The 24893-nt window shown below is 37.4% G+C and overlaps 1 protein-coding gene across 7 annotated transcripts in view; it reads right to left on the reverse strand.

The window, feature by feature from the left end:
- Window positions 1–24893, reverse strand: part of CLASP2 (cytoplasmic linker associated protein 2) — a 175633-nt gene that overhangs the window by 125406 nt on the left and 25334 nt on the right. For 6 of the 7 annotated variants that reach the window (XM_024743456.1, XM_024743455.1, XM_024743454.1 and 3 more), the window contains exon 7: window positions 19722–19792. In XM_024743456.1, coding sequence (XP_024599224.1) covers window positions 19722–19792 — 71 coding nt within the window. Of the gene's footprint in view, window positions 1–12473; window positions 12610–19721; window positions 19793–24893 lie in introns of those variants that run through there. The other variant, XM_024743459.1, reaches the window with a different exon arrangement.

Genomic DNA, 24893 nt, shown 5'->3' on the forward strand with positions numbered 1-24893 from the left:
GGAAACAGTGTTCTCTGTTCCCACACACACACACAAGAATTAAAGTGAGTAAATATCTCTACTGCTTAAAAATAACTCAACATTCTTAAACTCTTAGGAAATTAATTTTTACCTTTTTATCAAAACAAGGTAGAGAAAAGTATATAGATTAAAGTACGCAGCTCAATTAATTTTCACAAAAGGAATATGGCAGTGTAACCAGTCTCCAGACCAACAGATCACTATCAGCACCCTGTAAGCACCCTCACTGACCCCCGCAAAAGTCACTATTTCCTACCAAAGCTAACTAGTCTTGACTTGTAACACCACAGTCGGTTTTGCCCATTTTTGACCTTTATATAAAAGGAATCATATAATAGGTACTCTAGTACCTAGCTACTTTTCACTCAATATAATATTTGGAAGATGCATTTTCATTGCTTATAGTTTTATAGTGTATGAATGTGCCACAAGTTATTAATATCCGTTCTATTGTTGATGGACATATGAGCTGTGGCCAGTCTGAGATTATTATAAAATAGTGCTCCTAAGAGGTAAGCAAACAAAGTTAAAGGGTTCTAAGACTTTTAGTATTAATATGGAAGTAGTAAACACAGTAATTTATTTTAGGTTGTATAAAGTCAAAGATGCGTATTGTAACTTCTAGGGCAGTGGTACTCAAAATGTGGTCCCAGATCATCATCTGGCAATTTGTTAGAAATGCAAATTATCAGGCCCCAACTCAAATCTACTGAATCAGAAATTCTGGAGATGGGGACCTTGCAATTTGTGTATTAACAAGTCCTCCTAGTGATTATGAGGCATGCTCAATTTTCAGAACCACAGCCCTACGGCAGGAATACGCCAACTTTTTCTATAAAGGGCCATATAGTAAATATTTTAGGCTTTGCAAACCATACATATATGTAGTCTCTCTGCACAACTACTCAATTATGCTACTGTAGTGTTAAAGCAATTATACCACGACATGTAAACAAATGGGTGTGGCTGTGTTTCAATAAAATTTTATGTACAAAAACAGAAGGGCAGCTGGATTTGGCCTGCAAGCAACAGTTTGCCAAACCACTAAAGTAAGAGTAAATATATACATAAATAAACAACTAGAAGAAAAATAAAATAATAAAAAGGATTTGATTAATTGAAAAGATTCAGGAAGAGACAGAAAGATAAAACAAGTGGATAAAAATAGAAATAAAGGGCTTCCCTGGTGGCACAGTGGTTGAGAATCTGCCTGCTAATGAAGGGGACACGGGTTCAAGCCCTGGTCTGGGAGGATCCCACATGCCACGGAGCAACCAGGCCCGTGAGCCACAACTACTGAGCCTGTGTGTCTGGAGCCTGAGCTCCGCAACAAGAGAGACTGCACACCGTGATGAAGAGTGGCCCCGCTTGCCGCAACTAGAGAAAGCCCTCGCACAGAAACGAAGACCCAACACAGCCAAAATTAAAAATAAATAAATAAATAAATAATTTAACCTGAGGTGCCAAAACTCAGGTTAAGAAAAAAAAAAAAGAAATAAAAGATAAAGTGGCAAAAATAAAATCAAATACATCAGTAACTGCCTTAAAAGTAAATGAACTAAATATTCCAAGTAAAAGACCAAGACTGAATTTTTAAAAACAGGTTGCTTAAATGAGATATACTTTACATACAAGGATCACATAAAATTTAAAAAGTAAAATGATGAGAGAGACAGACCATGGCAAACACCAACTAAAAGAAAGTTGTCATAGCTATACTAATTTCAAACAAAGCACCTTGAAGAAGCATTACTAGAGATAAAGAGAGACTTTTTAATAATGATTTAGGAGCCCAATCCAATAGGGGGAAAAAAATTAACTCTACATTTTTACGCACCCATAACTCATCTTCAAATATATAAAGCAAAAAGAAGAACTAAAAGGAAAAATAGACAAATCTACAAATACAGACGGAAACAGATTTTTACCCACTTCCCATAAGGTTATACCTTTCTTGACCATAAGCTAGATAGAAGAATTCATAAAACTAGGGGCTTCCTTGGTGGCGCAGTGGTTAAGAATCCGCCTGCCAATGCAGGGGACACAGGTTTTAGCCCTGGTCTGGGAAGATCCCACATGCCGCGGAGCTACTAAACTTGTGCACCACAACTACTGAGCCTGAGCTCTAGAGCCCGCGAGCCACAACTACTGAAGTCCACGCACCTAGAGCCCGTGCTCCGCAAACAAGAGAAGCCACCGCAATGAGAAGCCCGTGCACTGCGATGAAGAGTAGCCCCCACTCGTCCCAACTAGAGGAAGCTTGCACGCAGCAACGAAGACCCAACACAACCAAAAATAAATATAAATTTTAAAAAAAATAAAAGAGTTCATAAAACTAGTTCATTATCATAAGCCCCCAAATTTAAAATGTTCTGCAGTTTAGTTTATATATAGGTTATAAATATTACAGGCTTAAAAAGATTTTCTTAATAATTATAAAATATCAGAACAAATCCTATATTTCTTCATAGCACCTACCACTTCCTGAAATAATAGTTTCTTCTGAGTGAACTAGAAGGTGGACTGGAAGTCAGCAGGAACTTTGTTTATACTGTAACACCAGTACCTAGAACAATCCTGGGATAACCGTCATAGCTAACTCTTCCTCCTGCTCCCCACCTCTGTCCCCCTAGAGTTTATTCTCAACATAATGTCCTGAGTTGAACAAAGTTACATCACACTGCTGCTCAAAATCCTCCTATGACTCCATAAAAAGGCCTACCAGGACTCCAAGATCTGTGAGACCTTAGATACCACGTAGGTCTCTCTAACATCATCTCCTATTCACTCTCCACCTTTCTCTCCAACCAGTCCCATCCGTCTTCTTGCTGTGACTCATATCAGGGGCTCTGCACCTGTCTGCCAAGAATGCTCCTCCCCTCCATAGCCACACTGCTTACTCACCTCCTTTATGTGTTTATTCATCTATCATTTTCTCAATTAGGTCTGCTTTGGATACTAAGATTATAAAATTTCCACCATCCTGATGCTACTGACCTATCCCTACCTCCCTGCTTTATTTCTCTCTCTAGCACTTACCATTTACATATTTTACTTATTTCATTACCTGCCTCCTTCCAAGGAAATGCATTATCTATTAGAGTGAGAACTTTGGTCTATTTTGCAGACTACCATATCTCCAACATGTAGAACAGCACTCAGAATGCATTTTTCATAGTACAGAGACATTCTGTCTCCAGTAAAAGTGTTACTAGGTTATTTGAAATGAAACACCAAAGACAAACAACTATAAACACTGGATAAAATGTACATTTATAGAAGTCTTCTTAAAAACCTGGACCTAAATAGACATTTCTCCAAAGAAGATATACAGATTGCCAAAAAACACATGAAAAGATGCTCAACATCACTAATCATTAGAGAAATGCAAGCCAAAACTACAATGAGGTAACACCTCACAACGGTCAGAATGGCCATCATCAAAAAATCTACAAACAGTAAATGCTGGAGAGGGTGTGAAGAAAAGGGAACCCTCTTGCACTGTTGGTGAGAATGTAAATTGATACAGCCACTATGGAGAACAGAATGGAATTCCTTAAAAAACTAAAAATAGAACTACCATACGACCCAGCAATCCCACTGCTGGGCATATACCCTGAGAAAACCGTAATTCAAAGAGTCATGTACCACAATGTTCATTGCAGCTCTCAATAGCCAGGACATGGAAGCAACCTAAGTGTCCATCAACAGATGAATGGATAAAGAAGATGTGGCACATATATACAATGGAATATTACTCAGCCATAAAAAGAAACGAAATTGAGCTATTTGTAATGAGGTGGATGGACCTAGAGTCTGTCATACAGAGTGAAGTAAGTCAGAAAGAGAAAGACAAATACCGTATGCTAACACATATATATGGAATCTAAAAAAATGGTCATGAAGAACCTAGGGGCAAGATGGGAATAAAGACACAGACCTACTAGAGAATGGACTTGAGGACATGCAGAGGGGAAAGGGTAAGCTGGGACAAAATGAGTGAGTGGCATGGACATATATACACTACCAAACATAAAATAGATAGCTGGTGGGAAGCAGCCGCATAGCACAGGGAGATCAGCTCGGTGCTTTGTGACCACCTAGAGGGGTGGGATAGGGAGGGTGGGAGGGAGGGAGATGCAAGAGGGAAGAGATATGGGGACACATGTATGTGTATAACTGATTCACTTTGTTATACTACAGAAACTAACACACCATTGTAAAGCAATTATACTCCAATTAAGATTTAAAAAAAAAAAAAAGGGCTTCCCTGGTGGTGCAGTGGTTGAGAGTCCGCCTGCTGATGCAGGGGACACGGGTTCATGCCCCGGTCTGGGAGGATCCCACATGCCGTGGAGCGGCTGCGCCCGTGAGCCATGGCAAGTAGGCTCACACTGGTAGTACTCCCAAGCAATAGCAAAAGCAAATGCAAACTTTTCCTGGAAGGCATTCTCTGGCCTCACATTATTTGCACAAATAATTTTCCAAAGATCACTTGGCATGACAGGAAACAAGACACCATGAGCAAGAATAAACAGAAAGAAATAGACAATAGGAACAGATCCTAGAATTATCAAGGTCCTAGAATTTCAAATTCAAATTTTAGAATTATTAAGCACAGGCTATAAAACACCTGTACTTGGAAGCTTTTACTAGGCAAGCTGAAAATAACTCAGGGATAAGAAAGTTATTTTCAAAGTGACATAGATTTTTTTAAAAAACAACCAAACAGAACTTCTAAAAATAAAAATACAATAACTGAAATTTAAATTCAGTAGGCAGGCATAACAGTAGATTTTAGACACAGCTCAAGGGATCATTAGTGAACTAGAAGATAAATCAGAAAAAAAAATCACCCAGGATACCTACAGTAGGTGCTTCAATATTAATTGAATAAACAAAAAAAAAGATCAAGGGACTTCCCTGGCAGTCCAGCGGTTAAGACTCCAGACTTCCAATGCAGGAGGTGCAGGTTTGATCCCTGGTCAGGGAACTAAGATCCCACATGCCACGTGGCGTGCCCAAAAAAAAAAAAAAGGATCAAATACAAAAAGTAACCTATAAATCATGATTATGTTGACACTTCTCTTCTCACTCCAATGTTTCAAAATGACAATACTATGGTTTGGTGCAGAAACTGAAAAGGATGAACATATTAACAAGTACTAGAGGACATAAACTAATAAAGTGAGCAGGCTGGAGTGGTTATGTGTATGACGGAAGAGAAAGAGAGAAAAAGGAGGAGAGGAGCTGATAAGAGTAGGAGAAAGAGATGAAGATGGAGGAGGAGGATAAGACTGGGAAGAAGAGATGGTGATGGAAGGAGGAGGCAGAAATAAAGGAGGAGGAGAAGGAAGAGATGGAAATAGAGGATGAAGAAATGGAGTAGGAGAAAGGAGGAAAGGGATAAGAAAAGGAGGGGGGAGGGACAGGCAAAAATTGAGGGGGGGGAAGAAAAAGAAGCCCAAGTAGGATAAGGCTTTACCTTTTGTTCCCTGCATATAACACTTGGAAACTGCCCTCAGCAAACACTGAGCTATTACAGGCCCACAATCCCATACCTGCATACGTGAAAGCCAAAAAGCTCTTAAAGTCCACCTTTACTTGTTTTGTCTTTTTAAATTCATTTGGTGGCAAAATCTGAACTAATTTGAACTCAGTTTATAGTAAAACATGATGTGAACTGACAAGAGACTATTTATTATGTGTATTTTACTCATTGTGAATTTGTATACATTTAACTGCAAAAATATTAATATGTTTGATTACAAGGTATAGCCTCAGACCCAGCTGGAGCTGTTATACAATGTATGGTGTATGGCCATATTAGTTTTCTAAAATATGACATATTCTGAATTCCAAAACACAACTGGTCCCCACGATTTCCGATATAAAATAGTAAATTCATATTACCATAATCAAGTCCCTTCCCTTTTTTCTTTTTCCCTTCAAATGAAAGCCATATATTTAAACATTCCACTTCACTTTTATGGGTACATGTATGTGAAAACCTGAAATTTCTGTTTCTGAATTCATACAAAATATGAAAAACTGCTCCATCTTACATGGCAAACAAAAGAGCAAGCCAAAACTTTATACCATTTCTCAAGAAAAAAAGAATTCATTTGGTATTTTCTTCAGTGAACCAACCCGTTCAGTAAGAACCCATGTCACAGATTTTCATGCAAAAAATATACTCTTTCATATTAAGTAGTTTCTTATACCAAAGTTCTGCTTTTCACTTGAAGCTATATCCTTCCTTATTCTAATTAAAACAATTGAGTAAAAGGGCTTTGGATTTCTAAACTTTTATACACTCGCATATCCAGCAATGACCATGGTCATAGCTAAATTAGCAACTGAGACTAGGAAACAATAATCCCTGTAAGCTATTGTACCATAAGTGTCTCAGAAAACTCAAAAACATTTTAGTTGTCCACTCTCCACTCTGCTTTTACAATAGGATACTCTCCTTGGCTTTCCTCTGACCTCATAAGTCCCTGTAGCTCAGTATCTTCCTCCTTTACTCAACCACTAAATGTTGAACATCCTCCTTCTCTCTAAACACACTTTCTAAATGGCTTCATCCATTCTCAACAGTTTTAAATATCTTCTATATATGCTGGCAACTCTCAAATGTTTTTTTCTTCAACAAATAAATGGCAAGTGGAGAAAAAAAGAGATGAACAGAGGGTTAAGAGATATATCAACTAACTGCAATGGTGAGCCTTGTTTGAATCCTAATTCACTGTCAAAAGATATTTATGAAACAATCGAGGAAATGTGAACACTGAACATTTGATACTATGGGTTAATTTTTTTAGATGTGAAAATGGTACTGTGTCTCTTAAAAAGATGTTTTACTTTATTTTATATATGAGTAGGAGTGCATGTGCGTATGTACACACAAACACATCCCACTCCAGCAGGATAGTAGGGCTCAGGCAGATAGGTAGGGATACAGATGAATAAATATTGGCTATGTATTGATAATTTCTTGAAGCTGGATAATGGGTGGTAAGGAAGGTCTGTCATAATATATTCTCTATTTCGGGGTATGTTTGAAGTTTTTCCTTAAAAATTTATGGTAATTTGAACACTTGCCCACACTTTATTGAAAGTGTGTTTACTCTCTTGCCCAGAACCCTGCAATGGAACACAAAAAAATGATAAGCAACATCATAAGAGCAAAGAAAATGAAGCAAGGCAGAGAGTATGTGAAATCAGCACCTAAAGATAGCAACAATTTCTTATAAGATGCAAATAAAAAGGATGGAAGGCTTTTGAAGAATACCATAGCAAAGCTGCAACTTAGAATTCTCAGAAGCAGAATCAAACAGCAGAGAGAACTGATCTACCTTGTAGAATGACAGAAGTGACAGTTTCTAAGCCAGCAAGTACAGAGCTGATTAGCAAGGAACAACTGAAAACCTATGGAATGATTTCATCATTAAGCTCTTCCCACGCCCAACTCAGGGAGCTCCATATTTTACACACAGGTGTGCACGTGCATTCTGTAAAGATGGAACCACCAGAAAAGGAAAGACAGTTTTTAGAACCATTTAAACTTTTGTTTGCCAAAATTAAAATTTAATAGAAGAACTGGATAAGAAAGTCAAGGAAATCTCCCAGAACACAGAATAAAAGAGAAAAGCATAAATGGAAGAAAGAATACAAAACATAAAAGACACAGTGAATCAATCTAGAAGGTTCAATATCTGACGAATAATAATTCCACAAGGAGAGACTAAAACTAATGAAGGGGAGAAACTCACCAAAAAAAAAAAAAAAGATTTCCCAGGGCTAAAGAGAATCACAAGCTTTCAGAAGTAAAATAATCAAATAGTAAAAACTAAGAATGTCTTCAATTTAAACTAAAATGAAAAATTTCAGTAAAGTGATTAGAAACTGAAAATCAAAGTGCTTCAAAATAAAATAATCACCAGATTTTAAAAATATAAATTTTATTTATTTATTTAGTTAGTTATTTGGCTGCATTGGGTCTTCGTTGCTGCGCATGGGGTTTCTTTAGTGCGGTGGCCTCTCTTGCTATGGAGCACGGGCTCTAGGCACATGGGCTTCAGTAGTTGTGGCACGCAGGCTCAGCAGTTGTGGCTCACGGGCTCTAGGGTGCAGGCTCAGGAGTTGTGGCACACAGGCTTAGTTGCTCTGCGGCATGTGGGATCTTCCCAGACCAGGGATTGAACCTGTGTCCCCTGCATTGGCAGGCAGATTCTTAACCACTGCGCCACCAGGGAAGTCCCTAATCACCAGATTTTAATATTCACATGAAGATACTGTTAAACAGCACAGTTAATCTTAAATAGTTAACTATTTTATTTATTAAAAATAAAGTTTATTCCATACAAAGTTTAAGAGAGGCCAAGAAAGTTGATAAACTATCTTAAAATTTCTAGGTAGATATTAACTCACTAGTTAAAAAATATTTGAAGACTTTTACCCTCCTCTTTAAAGGGGCCTTTAAAAATTTAAGACCTTCAATAGTTCAGTGAAGTAAAAAGCTAAACACAATTTAAACCGTTATTTGGTATTAATAAAAGTAAATAACAACATATTTCATGATAACCATGATATCAAACTAAACAATAAATGAGCCTCATAATAAGGCTTATTTAGGACCTTTACAAAATGTAGTCATTTCAGGTAGTTAAAATTTCATGACAGCTACAGCTTGGTTATAACAGCTGTCAAGAACATCTACTATACATCCTACATGTATACAAAGAAAAGATGTAAATCTTTTCTTGAAGATTCAGGTTCATTAGCAACATCATGTTTGAGGATAACTTGCTACTGATGTCCAACACTTTGCACCCAGATGGGTAAATGGGTCTGTATCAAGAAGATTTTCAATCTTAGTTCCCACTACTTATCTGCCTTTATTGCTGCTGAATGCCCATTTTTTTTCTCCCTTGTAATTTACTTTTTCTCCTCATAGACTCTTTTTTTCCCTTACTGCTCCTAGAAGAAAAGCTTGGCCTTTTGGCCAGTAAGTTAAAGGGTTGCTTTCTTTCAGTGACTTAAATTATCCAATCCTAGTGTATCACATAGAATATTCAAGGGTTTCGAAGAATAGAGATCTATTCAACATTAATTTCTTGCTATTGTTCCCTATCCCCCAAACCAGTAGTTATATGTCAGTTTGGAGTGGTCCCAAAAGGCTTACCTATAGAACGCCAAGGTTATGTCATCGCTTGTATGGATTTTTTAAGAGATTCAGTGTTTGGAATAATAGATTGTGTTGAAATATTTAAAGTTTAGAAACAGTCTATTTGCAACAAAATCTTATTTCTTTCCAGCCACTCTGCAGCGTAACAACAAAAGGCCAAATTCCTCTCGTGAGCTTTTGAGGCAGATTTCAGGGCTCAGAGCCACATAATAATCCTACAGGTTTTTAACTCTATCTGGTTTGACTGCCCAGAGCTACTTCACAATCATCTGACTGCCTGGTTTTATATTCTTAGGTGAGGATAAAGACAACTAAACAGAAAGGCACCTGAAAAAGCCACCCCTGACAACTCTTCAATTGTTAGTCATTACAGTACTTCACAAATACGAATTTGTCCAGAAATAAAACTGTTAATAAATAAAATCTTTCATATGGCCTTGAAGTTAAGCTTATATATTTAATAGATAACAGATTAATAGCCAGAACATACAGAGCAACTATAAGTAAACAAAAAAGTCAAAACCAGAAAGTTGGCTAAAGATGCCAGAAAGCAATCCACAAAAAAGAAAATACAAACAACCAAACGTATGAAGATGATCAACCTTATTAGAAAGAAGAGATGTTTTTTAAAAGGGTGAGATATTTTTCACCCATCTGATAGGCAAATTTTAAAAAGATTAATAATAATGAGAACTCAAAAGAATGCAAGATAGAAGGCACTATTGGTGGGAATGTAAGTGGTAAAGCCTCTTTGGGAGGAAATTAGAGATAGCTAACACAATTTGAAATGAATAAAAACTTTGATCCAGAAATTCAACTTCCAATTATTTTTTTTTTTTTTTTTTTTTTTTTTTTGGGACAACATGTGGGATCTTCCCGGACCGGGGCACGAACCCGCGTCCCCTGCGTTGGCAGGCGGACTCCCAACCACTGCGCCACCAGGGAAGCCCCAACTTCCAATTATTGAAAAAAATATATATGTGCACACACACACGATTTGTACAAAGATGTTTATTTCAGAATCATTTAGAAAAGTTACATGTGATTAAGCAATCTGAAATTCCACAGAGAAATGGTTATGATATATCCATACTATGGAATACTGTGCAACAGTTCAAACAAATAAAACAGTTACATAAAAAAAGATCACTATGCGATATTGAGTAGACATAGTAAATGGCAAAAATATGTTAAGAATGATGCCATTTATGTAAACATGGTCAAAAACAAAATAATTCATTTTGATACTTAATATATATGTAAGGCAGAGTAAAAGGTATAAAAAGACAAACTCCAAACTAATAAAAGTGCTCATCTCTGCTTATCCCTGGCCTTGGGGCTTGGAGGTGGTTCTGAGAGGATTTTTGCTTTATCTGCATTGTTTGAATTTTTAAAAATATAAGATATTTGTGTATTAAAGAATAAGAAACAAAATAGGTTAGGAATAACATAATCCATTTATTGTATGTGTTCACATGATACTAGTATGATGTATGTGTATTACGTGAGAGAGACTAATATACAGAGAAGTATATATGAAACTGTTAAGAACTATAAATCCCAAGATAACCTGTTACTACTGTTTAGGTGTTTAATTTTTTAATAAAGATATATTACTTTATCAATAAAAATCCAATAAAAGTATTTCCATTTTAAAGAAGAGAATATGCAAGAAGGTTACCCTCTGAGCTTTATGAGGTTGTTACTTTGATTTTTTAAAAATCAGTGCATTCCTATACAGTCTGAATGTATTCAGTATTACTTGAAAAAAGAAAAATTAAATAAATATACATTGATAGCCATTGAACTTATAATGCTTAAAAAAGAAATAAAATCTGGATACAACCCAAATCAAATGCAATATTTAGAGTTGCTTGTAAATTAAGGTTTAGAAATAACAAACAAACAAACTTGGCAATGCCATTAAGTATATAAGAACTTAATTTGTTAACTTTGATGGCTTTTGCCTTAAAAATTAGAAGTTTATATTGTTATTTATTTCTATAAGGACATATAAAATATTTACGTAAATTCTTGGGATAAACTATAACAATATGCAAAACCAGATTTAGTATCATATTTCCATTAACATGTGTATAAAAGTTTAAATGACTGTTTACCAATATCATCCTTTTGGTAAGTTTGTACCCTATTCCTCATCGTCCCAAGGGGGCAAACTCCTTAGAGAGAAGTCATTATACAGTCATAAAGGAAGCTGAAACTGTTAGAGTTAAAACTCCCAAATACAGACCAGTCTTCCTAAAGAACATAGTGAAAAATACACAAAACATTTTTGAAGTAACCTCAAATTCCCCTTCTTACACATCTCTGGTGTTGATGTAATTATAAAGTATACCTCTAAGCATCTTAACAAAATGTTTAATAATGAAAAAAAATGCTCAAGTATTAAGTGTTATGAAGGACAATACTGAATGCACATTTGAGGCTCCAGATTTGATTCTGGTTTGCTTTGTGCCTGGATCTGGGACTTATAATCTCAACAAGCCTTAGTTTTCCAATCTGTGAAATGGAAATACCCAAACACTCTGTACGCTTCACAGTTATTTGTACCTTAGGAGTTAATGTACAATAAGTATACTCAGGTGCTTTGGAAAACTATACAGCACTATATATGTTTTTAAAATTATTCTTATCACAATAAAACACTGGCAAAATCAATTTTTGATCAAATTACACCTGTATAGAATTTGTAAAAGACTAAATATTTTCTAGAGAACTATTTACTAGGGACACTGACAAATCACAAGCATATCAATTGAAACAGTGCCCATGGCAAGCCATTTTGCTTCTTTATATACTTTATCACCACAGAATTCTACTTGTTGTCAAATACAACAGGAAAGATATCAAGCTAGCTAACTAAACCTTCCTGCCAAATCTGTCATTCTTCCAAAGGCCATGTTCTCTCTTCAAAGCTTTTATATTATTCCATGTTTCTTCCAACATCCCTTTATATCCACCACCAAAGACAGAGGGTTTGCTTGGGTTGCAGGATAAACTGTCATCTTGTATTTGCCAGATCCCATACAGACATATCAAGTAGAAAAAGATACCAAATGACAAGTACGCACACACGTGCACACATGAACATACGAGTGTGTGTGTGTATATACACACACACACACACACAAAGTGTCCTTCGTTCTTTAGGGAGAAATATATTTCTTATACAGCAGATGACTGTCACTTTAAAAGGAAGTGTATAGCAGAAGCAAAAAAAAGAAAAATAAATCTTACTCACCATCTCCCATAGCCATTCAGATGGTCCAGGGAGCTCTCTCAAACCAACAGGTCAAACAGCACAGCAAATAAATGCAGCTCGGTGCCTGCGCCACTGGGCTCGGCCTGCAGCCTGCAGACACCCTGCAGACACCCGGAGCTCTGTGTGACCCAGGCCGCTGCAGCTCTGCACCGCAATAGCCAACAGCTGCTACTCCACTTCAAAATAAAAGTCTGGGGTCTTGCTGAAAGCCCTCGTCTATTTAGCAAAGCCTAGCAGAGCTTGATCAAGATTATTCTTTAACTGCACATATGAGGTTAGATATACATTATGGTGTTTCTCCTTGTGCTGGCTGCCTGAAATTTAATGTCAGAAAAGCTCTGAGAGCCAATAAATGCCATCCCACTGGGGGACTTTTAATGCAATCATCAAAACACAAGGCATGTGTTCAGCAATCATTTTCTGCTTCCCTAAAGATATCCATGTAATCAGTAGCAATCACATGATCTGATGAATTAACTGATTTGTGCCTTTTTAAAAGGTTTTCATCCTTTTGCCGTTACCTTTTAATATTTACAACAGAAGACTGCTAGAAGTGCACAAACAGGAAGAGCTCAGTTTCCATGATTAACTGCTCTCATTATGCAAGAAGCATTTCTGGCTGCCGTAAACAAATCACGTCAAAGGCAGCCCATCAAAGGCTGCTCTGTATGCAGACGGCAGGGCCACACGGAACAAAGCTTGCTTCTGGTGGAGGAGACAGAACCTGGCCAGTGCGCAGCTGCAGGGACACCGAGCACCCCATCCAAGCTGCACAACCATCAGCACATTGTCAAGCTCCAAGAAGGCCCTGGAGCTCATGGTCACAAACAGATACATTTTTAAATCAACCTAAGAAAAGGGCTACTTTGCTTTTCACCAAAGGGTATGTTATAAACTAGACTGCAAGTTACCTCATTACCTCTTTTGCCAAATATCAAGGTAATTTCAAAGCCTAATTTCTGTGGTTTCGTTTATTGCCAGCCTCCTAAAACAATGCTTTTCCTAGCAACTGTTTTCAAAGAGAGAAGCTGGGAAATATTTTACAATGATTACATGTCAAGACTGCATTAGGTCCTACACACACTTGACAAATCAGAATTATGCATAGTTTTTTCAGTGAAAAAGAAAAAGACTTGCAGTCACAGCCACCAACACGTCTGTGCTTGTATCTCAGTTAGCATAGAAGCCTGTCTAGAAAACACCAGACCCTGCCATAATCACAGGGGGGCCTGCAACTTTCAGTCTTTTCCTTCCTACAGGGCTGGTGTTGCCTTCTTTCAGCCATGATTTGATTAATTTTAAATCCAGTTTCCTTCTAATAGCAGAGCTAATTCCATTGCACTTAAGGATTCTGCCTAACTTACTCCTCGACAAAAAAAAAATGCCATGCATTTCTCACTATTCCCAAATTAAACGACATGCTCAAATCTCTGATAATAGAATTTACTTTGTGTTCTTGAGTGTGCTGAACTAATGCTCTAGAAAATCAAGTCAAAGAGTTCAATCAAAACTTAAAAGCGTAGATATGGCAATAATGAAAGAAATCAGAGACAAAAGCATGAGATGTAAAGTTATGTATCAAGACATGTATAAAGGGAGAAGAGGCAGAAGGAAGAGGAAATAAAGTAACAGACAATTTTTCCAAACAATAAATGTATGTAAGATAGTGTTGGGCCATGTCACTCTCACTTACCACATGCCTCTCCAGCCTAAAACCCTTCCTACTCCCAGAAGTCTACCAAACTCTTCCCAAGGCCTACAAGACGCTCATATAATGGTTCCTGCTTACTTTTCCAATTTTTCTCATACACAGTCTCCCTTCCAACAGAGCCCTAGCCTCACTAGGCTCCAGTCAGCCCTGGCCTTCCTTCCTTTCTTCAAATACACTAAGACCTTTTCCACCTCTCAGCCTTTATGGTCACATTTTCTCTGCCCAAAGCATTTTTCCTACCATGTATCCAATGACTAGCTCATTCTCCTTTATCAAGTCTCAATTCAAATATGTCAACTCTGAGAGACGCTTGCCCCACTATTCTATCTAAAGTGGCATCACTGAGTTACTTCACATCTCCATACCCTATTTACTTCACTTAATGACTGTGTAGATGATAACTTTTAACTGCAGTGGCTCTTAAAAAGTTATACCACCTTTACAACAAATCCTCTGGGTTTTTGTTTGTCTGTATTTAGTAAAATGATTTTTTCATCCCCAAACACCCTCAATGAATATATTATAAGAAGTGTGATATTTTATTATTATGGTTTCAGGCAAAGACACATTAAAAATTTTTACTTACCATAATAGTTTCTAGTCACAGAATATCAGATGAAACAAATCCAAATAGAATGCCATGTTTGGGTGAACTCACAATAATTTGCTTTGCATATGTACACCAAGTAAGAGAGAAAAGAGGTGGTATCTTTAATAGCTCTTCAATCTGTTGTGTGCATGAACTATTTCCACAAGTTTCCATGATGAGCCTTTATTTTGTCCTAGATGTGTTCCTGGTCTATAACTTTATTTTCAAGTTTTAGTTTGAGTGCACAATAACAATGAGCCAAGAGGGACTGAAAATTATGTGGGGAAACATTGTGCAGAAATAAAAAAGGAGTTGAATAAACCTTCATTACACTATTTTAGGTATAAACTATTTATTTGCCTTCAAATTGCTAGTTATAAAAATTTGTTTTCAGTGCTCAATTGATGTATTTTTCTACCTGTGAAAATTATTCAAGCATCTTGGGTTGGGATGAAACATAACATAATGTTAGTTAGGAAAAATTAAGAAATAACTTTTTCATTTAATGGCTTTTCACTTAGCAGCAAGGATTTTAAGGAATAATTTAATTTCATTAAATTCATTAAACAAAGAGTAGTTGTATTTCTTTCATTACCAACTGTAATCACTCTGGATATCCAGTTGTTTACTTGTTTATGATCTATCTCTCTCACTAGAATGTAGGCTCCTCGAGGCAAAAACTTTAACTGTCTTCTTCACTGTTGTGACATAATCCGTCTATATTTTAAGAAGACCACTCTCACCTCTGGGTAGAAAATAGATTCCAGGGGTCAAACATAAAACAGAAATCTATTGCAGTGATGCAGGTAAAAGCTAAAGGAGGGCTTCCCTGGTGGCGCAGTGATTGAGAGTCCGCCTGCCGATTCAGGGGACACGGGTTCGTGCCCGGTCCAGGAAGATCCCACATGCCGCGGAGCGGCTGGGCCCGTGGGCCATGGCCGCTGAGCCTGCGCGTCCGGAGCCTGTGCTCCGCAACGGGAGAGGCCACAACAGTGAGAGGCCCGCGTACCGCAAAAAAAAAGGAAAGAAAAAAAAAAAAAAGCTAAAGGAAACTTAAGAGTAGGGTTTTAGCAGTGGAGATGGAAAAAAATAAGCAAATTTGGCATATATTAGAATTTCAGAGGCAAAAATGCCTAGTTAGAATGGGAGATCAACGCTAACTAATTCTAATCAGGAAATTTCCTAGCCTGAGCTGATGGTGGTGCCACTGACTGAAATGGGTAAACTGGGGGAAGAACAGTTTTGAGGGAAAGTAAGAGACAACAGGCTTTAACTTTTGGACCTGTTAAGCCTGAGATGTCTCTTAGACATCCAAATGGAAATGTCGTCGAGGCCACAGGCTCCCAGATCTAGAGCACAGAGAGATAAATGAGGGCTAGAACTACATATTTAGGAGTCATCAGCAAACAGTTATCATTTGAAGCTTTTGGTCTGGATTAAATCACTGAAAGAGAATAAAGACAAGGGGAAAAAGAGGCTTGGGCCCTGGGACCTACCAACATGATAAATGGGCTTTCCTCTTATAGTCTCATCCCTTATTAACAGAGCCATTAAAGTATTTTTCAATGACAGCTTAATACTGTCATCAAAATCATCATGACCAATTTTTACACACCAATAAGTATTATAGACTTTAACGTTCACATTTGACTATACTTGCAATATTCAAATTATAATCTCCAAAACAGAAAGGTTTCTGAAAACTCTCTCCAAGAGAAATAAATGCCAGATGCTAACCCTAAACGTCCCTGTTTGTGGAGAGATAATGAAAAGAAAAAGAAATGGGAGCTAAAAGAATAGGAAACAAAAAAATCTTCTATTTTGAAGGTAACAGAAATAACCTCACAAAATACAAGGACAATACTTTCAAAATAAACCATATCCAAATAATAAATATCTTAAATTTTTAGTACGCATTATACTTTTCTTCATAGGACTGTAACTACAGAGTCTGGAATACATAAATGAGTATGTAGTGTAAATGATATGAAAACACACAATCTTAATTCAAGGAATTTTAACAATTCTCCATCTTCTTGCTGTTTCTGGTTTCTATGGAAATGGACAGTGGTAACGGCTGGAAAAATAAGGACAAGGTACTTAAAACACCTTCTATTTAGAGAAGAGGAGTGAGAAACAGCTGGCAATCAGGGTGAGGACTCGTAGTGCTGAAGTTAATTTATGCTTCTGTAACTAAGTTTAGATTAAGGTAGACACAATCTTTTTAACACTAAATTCTCTCACTCCATCTGCCTTCCTGCAATACAACAAGGCTTGGTCTTGGTTTATCCAGCAAAAGAGAACCAAATTATATTAGTAACTAGCTTTCTTATTATTTGACTATAACAACTCATACACCAAATTTTTTCTCCAACATCATGCACATTACTAAGCTAAGCATACTATCTTTAATATGAACCTACTTTCCCAGGTAGAAGAACCACCTATACTATCTTTGGAAATAGCATATATTCTTCACATGTATGGTTAATTAATACTTAAGGATTGAAGGTAAATGCTACCCAATAAGACCAAACACAATTTAGCAATGTTACAAAAAGAAGAGCAACCACAAAATCAAATAAATGCCAGATACCAACTCCAAACCTCCTTGAGTTCCAATTTGGTCTCATTCTAATTAAGAAGCCAAAAATGATTACACTGGTGAAGTTCCTATGGCTGTGTCTCTTCACTAGTATGATCACTGATACACTACACATAGGTGTAACAGAGTAATCAACCCTACAATTTCTACTAAAAGCATCTAACTAAAACAACTACTCTGGGATCATAGGCAAAACATTCTCTGACATAAATCGTACCATTGTTTTCTTAGCAGTCTCCCAAGGCAATAGAAATTAAAAACAAAAATAAACAAATGGGACCTAATCAAACTTACAAGCTTTGGCACAGCAAAGGAAACCATTAAAAACACACACACACACACACACAGAAAAAGACAACATATGGAACGGGAAAAAATAATTGCAAACGATGCAACCAACAAGGGCTTAATTTCCAAAATATACAAACAGTTCATATAACTCAACAAAAACAAAAAAAAAAAAACTAATCGAAAAATGGGCAGAAGGGGCTTCCCTGGTGGCGCAGTGGTTGAGAGTCCGCCTGCCGATGCAGGGGACACGGGTTCGTGCCCCGGTCCGGGAGGATCCCACATGCTGCGGAGCAGCTAGGCCCGTGAGCCACAGCCGCTGAGCTTGCGCATCTGGAGCCTGTGCTCTGCAATGGGAGAGGCCACAACAGTGAGAGGCCCGTGTACAAAAAAAACACACAAAAAAAAAATAAATAAAAATGGGCAGAAGACCTAAACAGATATTTCTCTAAAGAAGACACACAATACAGATGGCCAAGAGGCACATGAAAAGATGCTCAGCATCACTAATTATTAAATAAATGCAAATCAAAACTACAATGAGGTACCACCTCACAACAGTCAGAATGGCCATCATTAAAAAGTCTACAATGAAAGCAACCTAAATGTTCATTGACAGGTGAATGGATAAAGAAGATGTGGTACATATATACAATGGAATACTACTCAGCCATAAGAAAGAACAAAATAATGCCATTTGCAGCAACATGGATGCAACTATAGATTATCATACTAAGTGAAGTCAGAAAGAGAAAGACAAACACATGATACCACTTATAAATGGAATCTAAAATATGGCACAAATGAACCTATCTATGAAACAGAAACAGACTCACAGAGAGAACAGACTTGTGGTTACAAAGGGGGAGGGGAGGTGGGGAAGGGATGGATTGGGAATCTGGGGTTAGTAGATGAAAACTATTACAAATAGAATGAATAAACAACAAGGTCCTACTGTATAGCACAGGGATCTATATTCAATATCCTGGGATAAACCATCATGGAAAAGAAAATAAGAAAGAATGTAGAGGACTTCCCTGGTAGTTCAGTGGTTAAGAATCTGCCTGCCAATGCAGGGGACATGGGTTCAAGCCCTGGTCCGGGAAGATCCCACATGCCGCGGAGCAACTAAGCCCGTGCACCACAACTACTGAGCCTGTGCTCTAGAGTCCGCGAGCCACAACTACTGAGCTCACGTGCCACAACTACTGAAGCCCACGCGCCTAGAGCCTGTGCTCCGCAACAAGAGAAGCCACCGCAATAAGAAGCCCGTGCACCACAGTGAAGAGCAGCCCCCACTCAAGGCAATTAGAGAAAGCCCATGCGCAGCAACAAAGACCCAACGCGGCCAAAAAAAAAAAAAAAACATACATGTATATACTGAGTCACTGTGCTATACAGCAGAAATTAACGCAACACTGTAAATCAACTATGCTTCAATTAAAAAAATAAATTGGGCTTCCCTGGTGGCGCAGTGGTTGAGAGTCCGCCTGCCGATGCAGGGGACATGGGTTAATGCCCCGGTCCGGGGAGATCCCACATGCCGCGGAGCGGCTGGGCCCGTGAGCCATGGCCGCTGAGCCTGTGCGTCCGGCGCCTGTGCTCCGCAACGGGAGAGGCCACAACAGTGAGAGGCCCACGTACCACAAGAAAAAAATAATAATAATAATTAATTAATTTTTAAAAAAACACAATTACTCTGGGAGTAAAAAACGCATTTTGTGCACAGAACATAGAAGGCAAGAGGGTCATCATACCTTCAACTCAGAAGATACCAAATATAAGGCAAAAGAGTAGTATCATTTTACACAATTAACCCATTATTAAATTTTCACTTACTCCAAAAGAATCAGAGGATAGGTAATGATCAGCAGGATGTAAAGACTTTGTTATCCTAAACAAGTTTTAAGCCACAAAGTCAAATCTGCTGAATCAGTGATATAATAGTTGACTAGAAGACATATTTTAGTGTCTAAAACTTTGCTAAATAATCTTAGAAATGTTTGAGAACTGGAATAACTTAATTATTCTTACCTTTGCAGGCACTCAAAATCACACCACCTGAATTTTGCACTTCATCAAATTTGCCAAGTATCATTTCTAATCTGGGAATAAAGAATAAATTTTATTTGTTTGTTTTACATACCGTTTTAATTAGAAATAATTTCCTTCACCATCTCCCTGAGAAAAAACAATTCCAAGGATTCAGTTAGCTCTATACAACTCTCTTTTACAATTAACTCACTGAAAGCAGACACAAAATGCATCTCTTCAGTAGAGCAAAGCAGTCAAATACAGGTAGCACTCTACACACTCGCAGGTGTATTTGTGAAAAGGTAACCTTCAAGTGTAGGGGTTTACGATGTATAAAATAAATAAGCTACAAGGATACATAGTACAACACAGGGAATACAGCCAATATTTTATAATGACCATAAATGGAATATAACCTTTAAAAATTGTGAATCACTATGTTGTACCCCCAAAACTTATATAATATTGTACCATCAACAATACCTCAATTTTTTAAAAAAGGTAACTTTCACACAAAGTAGTTTCATATTTTCATCATAAAATTATTTCCCCAAACCCATCAAAAATATTCGGTTGGCCAAAAGGTTCATTCGGTATTTTCCATACGATGGCTCTAGTAGCACTTAGTTGTCTTTAACTTCATTTGAAACAATTTTGTTAGACTGTATGTGACAGCTGTCGTACCAGCGTGCATTTAAAAAAAGACATCAAGGGGCTTCCCTGGTGGCACAGTGGCTGGGAGTCCGCCTGCCAATGCAGGGAACGCAGGTTCGTGCCCTGGTCCAGGAGGATCCCACATGCCACGGGGCGGCTAGGCCCGTGAGCCATGGTCACTGGGCCTGCTCGTCCGGAGCCTGGGCTCCACAACGGGAGAGGCCACAGCAGTGAGCGGCCTGCGTACCGCAAAAAAAAAAAAAAAAAAGCAACATTTTCAGCATATTATGCTTTATTATTTCAAGAAAGGTAAAAACGCAGATGAAATGCAAAAAAAGGTTTGGGCAGTGTATGGAGAAGGTGCTGTGACTGATTGAACGTGTCAAAAGTGGTTTGTGAAGTCTCATGCGGGAGATTTCTTGCTGAACTATGCTCCACGTTCAGGCAGACCAGTTGAAGTTGACAGCGATCAAATTGAGACATTGAGACCAATCAACATTGTTCTCAACACAGGAGATAGCCAACATACTGAAAATATCCAAATCAAGCACTGAAATTCATTTGCACCAGTTTGATTATGTTAATCACTTTGATGTCTGCGTTTCACATGAGTTAAGTGAAAAAAACCTTCTTGACCGTATTTCTGCATGCGATTCTCTACTTAAACGTAATGAAAACGTTCCATTTTTAAAACAAATTGTGATGGACGATGGCAAGTGGATACTGTACAATAATGTGGAATGGAAGAGATTGTGGACAAGTAAAATGAACCACCGCCAACCACACCAAAGGCCGGTCTTCATCCAAAGAAGGCGATGCTGTGTATATGATGGGACTGGAAGGGAGTCTTCTATTATGAGCTCCTTCCAGAAAACCAAACGATTAATTCCAACAAGTACTGCTCCCAATTAGGCCAACTGAAAGCAGCACTCGACGAAAAGTGACAAAAGAAAACGCATGATCTTCCATCAGGATAACACAAGACCGCATGTTTCTTTGACGACTAGGCAAAAACTGTTACAGCTTGGCTGGGAAGTTCTGATTCATCTGCTGTATTCACCAGACATTGCACCTTTGGATTTCCATTAATTTAGATCTTTACAAAATTCTCTTAATGGAAAAAATTTCCACTCCCTGGAAGACTGTTAAAGGCACCTGGAACAGTTCTTTGCTCAAAAAGATAAAAAGTTTTGGCAAGATGGAATTATGAAGTTGCCTGAAAAATGGCAGAAGATAGTGGAACAAAAGGGTGAGTACGCTGTTCAATAAAGTTCTTGGTGAAAATGAAAAATGTGTCTTTTATTTTTACTTAAAAACCGAAGGCACTTTTTGGCCAACCCAATACTTTAGTTCCAACCTTATAATGAATATACTCAGTAACCAAGACATTTTTTAAAATTACCTAAAAATCATGCTAAGGAAACTTAAGGCAAACATAAAAACAATGAAATATGTCAGAAATTAAAGTGATGCTGATATGACGGATAATCTGATGTTTTTCCTGTTAACCTATTTTAATTCAACAGCAATTCTATTAGCACTTCTGATTTTATATTCAGACAATACACTTCTACTATCACCTCTTTAAAAAAAGTGTTTCTTATTACAAAAGCAATGTATACTCATTATAGAAGAAAATTAGGAAATATAAATAGGAACAAAGAAAAAAACCACAATCCCACCATCCAGAGAACTTATTTAACTGCATGCTTTCCGATGTTTTATATTTATATATAAATTTTTTTCAGACCATGATCATGGGATCATGCTGACAGCACTAATTTTTACTTTCCAATATTATATCATGCTATGATTTATTCTTTTTTCTTAAATTTATTTATTTATTTATGGCTGCATTAGGTCTTTGTTGCTGCACGCGGGCTTTCTCTAGGTGCGGCGAGCTGGGGCTACTCTTCGTTGCGGTGCACAGGCTTCTCATTGCAGTAGCTTCTCTTGTTGTGGAGCATGGGCTCTAGGCACGCGGGCTTCAGCAGTTGTGGCACATCGGCTCTAGAGCACAGGCTCAGTAGTTGTGGCACATGGGATTAATTGCTCCGTGGCACGTGGGATCTTCCTGGACCAGGGCTCGAACCTGTGTCCCCTGCAGTGGCAGGCGGATCCTTAACCACTGTGCCACCAGGTAAGTCCCACTATGATTCTTAAATTATGACTTAGAGATTTGGGTTAAGTCTTTAATTGCCAAATGTTTTTCTCACATCAATGGTTCTGTCATGATTTCACTTCTAAAACCTTAGTTAAGCCTTGGTCCACATCCTGTCATTTTTTACTTGTAAATTGAGGTTGAAAATACTGTTTGGTCTAAAAAAATTTTTTTTAGTTGAAAACCTTCTAGGAATTCATTATAATGGGATTTCTAAACCTTAACTTCAGCTCTTACCCCCATTAAATTCAACAAATATTCACACATCTGAAAGCACTGCAGTCAAAAGACACAGGTCCCTTCATCCTACAAAGTAAGTTACCTTCCAGAGAATTGAGCAGACACTAGATAGGCTGCCCAGAGACTAGATGGACAAGATGAGACAGGGGAGGGAAAACTGGAATTGGAAGATGGGACTTCAGAATGAAGACCAGACAGCCCAGAAACAGAAAGGAGAGGATTTAGGAAAGCTCTCTGGGAAAAAAGGCAGAACAAGATGTTAAGAAGCATGAAATTAACACTCAGCTATTCAGTAGCAAAAAGGGAGTAGGAAACTCAGGGCTGGAAGCTCTGAGAGAAAAGAGGGTTGGTAAGGAATTGAGGTGGGACAGATAAAATATACAGCAAGGAATGTAGATACAGGCAGCTTTAATGGGAAGAGGGGTCAACTGAAAGATCAGGCAAATATAACAGTAACAGGGAGAAAGAAAGGAAAAAGAAATAAAAAGCTATTATAAAATAATAATACAGCTATTTAGAAAAACAAGCTTATTCATAATGGAGGATCATTACACATATAATCTGATGGAAAAGGAGGAAAGGAACAATGTAAGAGTAGAAAGAAGAGACTGGGATCTTTTAAGTAATTCAGGAAGAAAAAGAATTTAGGAAATTCAACAGACGGCAAATACAACAGAGGCTGGAATATCTAAAACACAACTTAGGAGGCCAAACAACAGAGGCCTGTAAAGCTCTGGAAAGTTCTGATTCAGGATAAGGATAGAGAACAGTAAAGCACTAGGATAAAATTGGAAAAGCAACTCTATCCAAAGTCCATATTTAAGTTTAGAGTCATAATAATAAATCTCAAGTACAATATGAAAGAGGTAATTAGGTATCACAGAACTTATCTTTCTTTATAACAGCCAATTATTGAGATAAAACTCATACCATATAATTCACCCCTTTAAAGTGCACAATTCAATGGTTTTTAATATAAAGCCAGAGATGTACACAATCAATTTCAGAATGTCATCATCATCCCAAAAAACAACCCTGTACCCATTAGCAGTCACTCCCCATTCCTCCCAATTTCCTCAGTCCTACACAACCATTAATCTAACTTCTTTTCTATAGATTTGCCATATCTGGCCATTTCATATAAATGAAATCATCCAATATTCCAGCCACTCTGGAAAACTGTCTGTGAATATCAACTAAAGGTAAACATACCCTATGGCCCAGCACTTCCATTCAAATATATTCCAAGAGAACAAATACGTAAGTATACCAAAAGACATGCATAAGAATGTTTCTAACAACATTAATTCATATATGCTACAAAATGAAAACAACTCAGAAGTCCGTCAACAGTATGGATTCATAAAGTATGACCTACTCATACAAAGGAGAACTATAAGGCAATGAAAATGAACTACAGCTGGATCCAACAACCCAAATGAATCTTAAAGAGATAATGTTAACTGAAAGAAGAAAGACACAAAAAGTATACACTATATGATTCCATTTATATAAAATTCAAACAGAGGCAAAACTAACGTATGGTGATAGAGTCAGGATTATAGTTACTTCTGGGAAGGACAGAAAAGACAAGGATTAAGAAAGATTTGGGGAGGATTCTGGAATGTTGTAATGTTCTACTTCTTCACCTGTGTGGGAGATACATGTGTGTATTCACTTTGTGATAACTTACAGAGCTGCATACTTACAATTTATGCACTATTCTGTATGAATGTCAAAATTGAATAAAAATTCTAAATACTTAAAAAAAACATAATCTCAATATAAATTTAAAAATATATAATGTAACATATATACATACACTCACACAAAATATGTCAATATATGTTAATACCATTTCTTTCATAAAATGATACAGAATTTATTCAAATAAAATTTTTTTAACCCTGGAAGTAGAAAGCAAATGAATAAGTAAACAAAATGCATATTTTTTAGATGACCTTATTACCTAAAAAGTAATTCATACTGGAAATAATCTACATGGTAAGAGAGGCAGCCAGATCTGATGAGACTTATGTAAACAGAACACACCACCACCTATGAAGTAGTCTTGCTCCTCCTGCCACCCCTCACCAAAAATCTGATCAAGTCTATAG

This window comes from Neophocaena asiaeorientalis, unplaced genomic scaffold (genome assembly GCF_003031525.2).
Source record: "Neophocaena asiaeorientalis asiaeorientalis breed wild unplaced genomic scaffold, Neophocaena_asiaeorientalis_V1.1 scaffold332, whole genome shotgun sequence".
Lineage (NCBI taxonomy): Eukaryota > Metazoa > Chordata > Mammalia > Artiodactyla > Phocoenidae > Neophocaena > Neophocaena asiaeorientalis.